We start from the raw sequence: 5,700 nt of genomic DNA, 5'->3' as shown, positions 1-5,700 counted from the left end.
TATGGGTAACTACATTATTTGTTTATCTTTTGGAAATGGGTTTTCCACGTAGCTATTTATTGGAAACCTCTGATGAAATCCTTAGTATTGGGGGGGAAAAGCAAATGTATCCTGAATTTATCTAGTTTCAAATGTGGGCTTTTATTGAACCATATTTATATTTCTTTCTATTGAGCTTAGTAACTGTTATAAAGAGTGTGCACATTTGTCATTGTGTTCAATATTAGGTATGTCATATTAGGTGTGTAAGTTAAACAGTATTTCAACATAGGATCTTGCCTCATACTCACTTTTAATATAGTTGGGGCTGGAGAACTTCAAATCCCAAAACAGTAGATGAAAAGTAAAGGGCAGAATTTGACCAAGTGGATAAAAAGAGACATGGAAGCCCAGCCGGTGTGGCCCAGTGGTTGAGCGTCGACCTATGAACCAGGAAGTCACGGTTCAATTCCAGGTAGGGCACATGCCCAGGTTGTGGGCTCGATCCCCAGTAGGGGGTGTACAGGAGGCAGCTGATCAATGATTTTCTCTCATCATTGATGTTTCTATCTCTCTCCCTCTCCCTTCCTCTCTGAAATCAATAAAAATATATTTGAAAAAAAAATACATAATACATATAATTTACATAAACCTACCAGCAAAGTGCTTGGTACATAGGTTTCACTACATGTTAATTACCCCCCAATGTAGACCTCCAAGATTCCTTCTAATTCTACGATTCTATGTTAAATACATATATCATTTATGTATAGATTTGTATGTTAAGGAATTGAAAATGTTTAATGAAAGTAAATAGAGATTAAATATAATGCAGAACCACGTAACTCCTAATGGCTGCTTTCTCCGGAGCTCACTGAGGCCATTGCAAATGAAGACATTCCAGCTGCCATCTTTTCTCTTTGGTGATGTCTGTGCCTCTTCTCATGAAGCTGTAACTTGTGTCTGGCCAACTGGTGTGAGTGATGCTCAATGCCCTTGAGGCCAACCTTGGGCCACCCGAAATCTGAGGGTTAATGCGTGTGCAGGGGAGACAATGTGTTGCATTTACATGTATTACGCGTGAAGTGACATAAATAAACCATAATTTTTAAAAAGATGGAAAAAATAGAAATAGGTGATAAAGAAGCACTATATACAGATTCAAGTTTTCGAAAGAGGGCAGTTCTGTAACTAAAGGAGCGCAGTTAAGAATAGTGCTTCCCACACTGCTTCCTGCTTGGGCTTCATCTGCTCTTTAGGGAACATGACTTTAGTGAAAAACCCCAGCTGAGAAGATTTTGAAATGTAGTTCCCATGGCAACAGGCTCTGAAGTGACATAAATCCAGAGGAACTTTGCTGGGTGGTTCTATCATCCAAACAAGGATCCTCCAAAGCTCAGACAGAAAAGTCAACTTGTAAAGAAGCTTGAGTCTTCTCTGCTCTCTGCGCCTCAGGGAGCCCTTTTCCTATGGGGCTTGTTGCAGGTTTGTAATAAGGATTTCTTTTCTTTCATTGTGATTTGATGACAGGGGTTGGGATGTATTGTTATCACCACGGCCGTGGCAGATTTCTCAGTGTAAGATTTCTGCTTTAGGCCTGTTGTTATTGAGCAGTGACCAAGCTAGATCCCCGTGTGGAGGACTGGCAAGCAAATGTCACCCAACACTTACACATACAGCACGTACACAGGACAGATACAGGGGTTGTCGTTATCTTGCCAAGTAGCACAGGCAACTGCCAACATGGCTCTGATTATAAACCCAGTTCATGATGACTCCAGCTCTCCCATCCTGACCAAAATATACCTCTCATCAATTGAGTGCTGTGTGAAATTCCATCATGAGAGATCTGTCTGTGGGTTAGAGATGTTGTCTTCATTATTACTTTTTTAATGAATGGAAGAGGGTCTGGAATGTGGATGATCCTTGGCCAGTCTTTATGAGACGGTGCTGATGAATTTGTGAGATCTTTCCTGAGAGCGGGTTTTAATGGAGAATCAAAGGTAGAGCAAGTGTTAGGACTCTGAGTATTTGGGGAGGAGGAATGTTGACTGAGATTAGAAATGGGTACAGAAAGAGGAGTTTGGAGACGGTCATGGAAACCTCTCCTGACTTTGTAATTTGGCCTTTGTGGTATGGAAGAGTGTGGCTATTTGAAAAATAGGGCATCGGTGGTGAGACAGGAAGTAGGGACAAGGTAAATAGTCGAGGGCCTTGAACCTGTCTGTGGATGAAGCATGTTGGAGAGATGGACCTTAGATATAGTTTTGAAGAAAAGATATTCCTTCAGAGCTTCGCTAACTTCTATCAGTTCTCCTCTCCCACCTTACAGTAGCCTCCCTCTGGCCCCTTTCAGCATGATCTAGCTCTTAGCAATTCTTTCCTCTAAGCCCCAAAATGTGATGTAGCTGTACTGAGTTCAAGTAAGACTGAAAGACCGGGATACAGAGGGATAAGTTTTGCCATGAGAGACGGGGAGTTAGAAAAAGATCAAAGCCAGCAAGACAGCAAAACAAACGTTGCTGGGTCCAGTGGGATGAAGGACATCAAGCTACAAGGCCATCACCCTGAGGGTCACTCTGAGCGTCCTGGAGCCTGAAAGAGAGCTGGGAAGTTAGAGGATGGGGCCCATCGAGGAGAATTCCAACAGTTAAGCAGTTGCGGGGGGGGGGGAACAGTTCTTAACTAATGGGGATTGTTCTTCACGGTCAAGTTCAAATTCCAAGAGATGAGAGAGATTTGCTTCTCCCTGGACTGGTATTGGGCAAGTCCTGTGATACACTGAAATGTAAGTGGTGTGTACAGTGCACTCCTTGAACTTACATAGCATTTTATTTTTACCCTTTCTAGATCTTACACTTTTTTTTGCATATTTAGTTATATGTGTTCTCTCATCTTTTCCAAGAGAATGTCAGAGCCTTGAAGACAAGATTTTATACATTCTACTAGAGGCCTGATGCACAAAATTTGTGCAAGGGGCTCAGCCCTCGCAGCCGCAGTGGCTTGTCTCGGCCCTCGCAGCCTTGGCTTCATCCAGAAGGTCGTCCCGGAGGTCGTTTGGCTGTCCAGTCTAATTAGCATATTATGCTTTTATTATTATAGACTATTTCTCACAGGGAGACATTAAACACTGTTGTTAAGAAGGCCTGATTTGGAGTTACATCTGTTAAATTACAACTCTAAAATGGGAGTGATAAAACCCAGGTAATAAGATTGAGGGGAATTAAAATGAAGTATTATATTTAAACTAGAGGCCCGATGCACGAAAATCGTGCAAGAGTAGGCCTTCCTTCCCCTGGCTGCTGGCACCGGCTTCCCTCTGGCACCCGGGACCTGGGCTTCCCTCGAAGCCAGGAAGGATGGAAGGACATTGGGTCTAATTAGCATATTACGTTTTTATTATTATAGATTAGAGGCCCGTTGCACAAAGATTCGCGCAATAGGCCTTCCTTCCCCTGGCTGCCTGCACTGGTTTTGGTGGGCATAGCAGAGTGACACGAATTTGCATGTTTCTCTTTTATTAGTGTAGATGGTATTGATCCTGGCACGCTGAGGTCAGTAAGTGTTAGGACAGGAAGCGTGTTGGGGACACATAACAAGTGTGCAATAAGTGATAGCTGATTATTTTTGCACAATGTTTTGCATTTTACTGAGCAGATGTTCATTGAACAAATAATGTTTTTAAACCCCCACTCAGATATTATCAAGGGGATAAGCAAAAGTTCCTCCTTTTTAAAGTTAGTTTCTAGGGGCTGTGATCCCAGGGGAACCTCTGGCTTCCTACTTCTAATCAGGTCCCCAGATCTCTAAACCCAGAAGAAAACTGCTCCGTCTCCTGTCACCAGCTGGCACTGATCACAAGCGAGAATACTGGCTCCCTCCCCCAAACCCCAAGATAGAAAAAGCCTCAGGGCAAAGCCTCAAATGTTCTTTAGCTCCTTTAGCTCAGAAGGAATTCTAAGTCAGTCCAAGCAGGACAGAAGCTACAGGCCTGTTGTTAGGACCTTCATCCGGGTTAGCATCGTGACCAGTTAGTTATCTGAACGGCTAAGGAGCAGGTGCTCCGCTGAAACTTCAGGCTGAAGGCGGGTGAGTGACTGAATCTGGGACGAACTTTTCCTAAGTCGCCCACCTCAGGTGGTAACGGCCTGAAGGAAGATCGCCTCGCCTTTTCACTGTCTAACTTGACCGTGAGGTGCACGCTCCCGCCAGTGGGCCTGGCTCTAACCTCTGAGAGGACTTTCCCCAGAGATTGAGCACAGTTTTGATAAACCCGGGCAGAAACCAGAGTAGGAAGGACACAATAAATGGGCCAAAGGAAAGCTCTGGAAGTTCCTTGGTGCATCCTGGGGACCCTCACTGCGGAGGCAGAGTCCAGGGTGTTGGGAGAACAGACCCCAGGCATCCAGAAAGCCTTTCTGCTGAGGTCCAATGTCTGCCTGAGGGGATCTAATTCTCAGGAACGGGGAGGTGACCGGGAGGGCAGCAGCGTCTCTCTCTCTTCCTCTGAGCAACTCTCCCTTTGTTCCACAGAATGCCCCAAGCGAGGATGGTGGCTGAGAATTCCTCTGTGACGGAGTTCATCCTCGCAGGCCTAACCCACCAACCGGGGCTCCAGCTGCCCCTCTTCTTCTTGTTCCTGGGCTCCTACATGGTCACGGCGGTGGGGAACCTGGGCTTGCTCACACTGATCGGGCTGAGCTCTCACCTGCACACCCCGATGTACTTCTTCCTCTATAATCTGTCCTTCATAGATTTCTGCTATTCCACCGTCATCACTCCCAAAATGCTGATGAGCTTCATCTCGGAGAAGAACGTCATCTCCTACGCAGGGTGCATGACTCAGCTCTTCTTCTTTCTTTTCTTTGTCGTCTCTGAGTCCTTCATCCTGTCAGCCATGGCATACGACCGCTACGTCGCCATCTGTAACCCACTGGTGTACGCAGCCACCGTGTCTCCCCGCGTCTGCTTACTTCTTTCATCCGGTGTCTATGTGATGGGGTTTGCTGGGGCCATGGCCCACACCGTGTGCATGGCCAGACTGACCTTCTGTGCCAACAATCTGGTTGACCACTACATGTGTGACATCCTCCCCCTTCTGGAGCTGTCTTGCACCAGCACCCACGTGAATGTGCTGGTAGTTTTCGCGGTGGTGGGCATCGACATAGGTGTGCCCAGCCTTACCATCTTCATTTCTTACGCCCTCATCCTCTCCAGCATTCTCCATATTCGTTCCACCCAGGGCAGGTCCAAAGCCTTCAGCACCTGCAGCTCCCACATGATTGCAGTTTCTCTTTTCTTTGGGTCCGGGGCATTCATGTACCTCAAGCCATCTTCTCTTTTACCTCTGAGCCAGGGGAAGGTGTCTTCCTTGTTCTACACCATTGTGGTGCCGATGCTCAACCCCTTAATCTACAGCCTGAGGAATAAGGATGTCAAAGTTGCTCTGAAAAAAACCTTGAGCAAAAAAACAAATTCATTCACCTGAGAAAGGAGCAATAGGGACTTTAGGAAAGGGACTGTTTTCCTTCCACAGATGATTCAGTTTCCGTTGGTTGCATGGAAGAAGTTTCAGGGAAAAACCAAGATGGCGGCATAGGTAAAGACCGGAGTTTGCTGACTCGCACAACCACTTCAAAAATACAACTAAAAGATGGAACGGACGTCACCCAGAACCACAGGAAGGCTGGCTGAGGGGAAATTCTTCAACTAGAAGGAAGG

General features: G+C 45.9%; 1 protein-coding gene across 2 annotated transcripts; it reads left to right on the top strand.

Moving 5' to 3' along the window:
• Positions 1 to 1,337: 1,337 nt before the first annotated feature.
• LOC102260136 (olfactory receptor 145) lies at positions 1,338 to 5,604 on the top strand. Of its 2 annotated transcripts, none has more exons than XM_005875549.1 (2): positions 1,338 to 1,464; positions 4,513 to 5,604. In XM_005875549.1, exon 2 carries the CDS (start codon positions 4,514 to 4,516, stop codon positions 5,465 to 5,467), a length of 954 nt encoding a protein of 317 aa, XP_005875611.1. In that variant the 5' UTR covers positions 1,338 to 1,464; position 4,513; the 3' UTR covers positions 5,468 to 5,604. The 2 variants fall into 2 exon arrangements, with proteins under 2 accessions (XP_005875611.1, XP_005875612.1); XM_005875550.1 differs by lacking the exon at positions 1,338 to 1,464 and adding an exon at positions 4,052 to 4,068.
• Positions 5,605 to 5,700: the final 96 nt, after the last annotated feature.

The sequence above is a fragment of the Myotis brandtii genome, unplaced genomic scaffold (assembly GCF_000412655.1).
Source record: "Myotis brandtii unplaced genomic scaffold, ASM41265v1 scaffold463, whole genome shotgun sequence".
NCBI lineage: Eukaryota > Metazoa > Chordata > Mammalia > Chiroptera > Vespertilionidae > Myotis > Myotis brandtii.
The sequence above is the reverse complement of the archived record's forward strand: the minus strand, read 5'-3'. Positions and strand labels throughout refer to the sequence as shown.

Excerpts from the sequence above, each read along its gene's own strand:
- LOC102260136 (XM_005875549.1), top strand. The coding sequence starts at position 4,514 with ATGCCCCAAGCGAGGATGGTGGCTGAGAATTCCTCTGTGACGGAGTTC.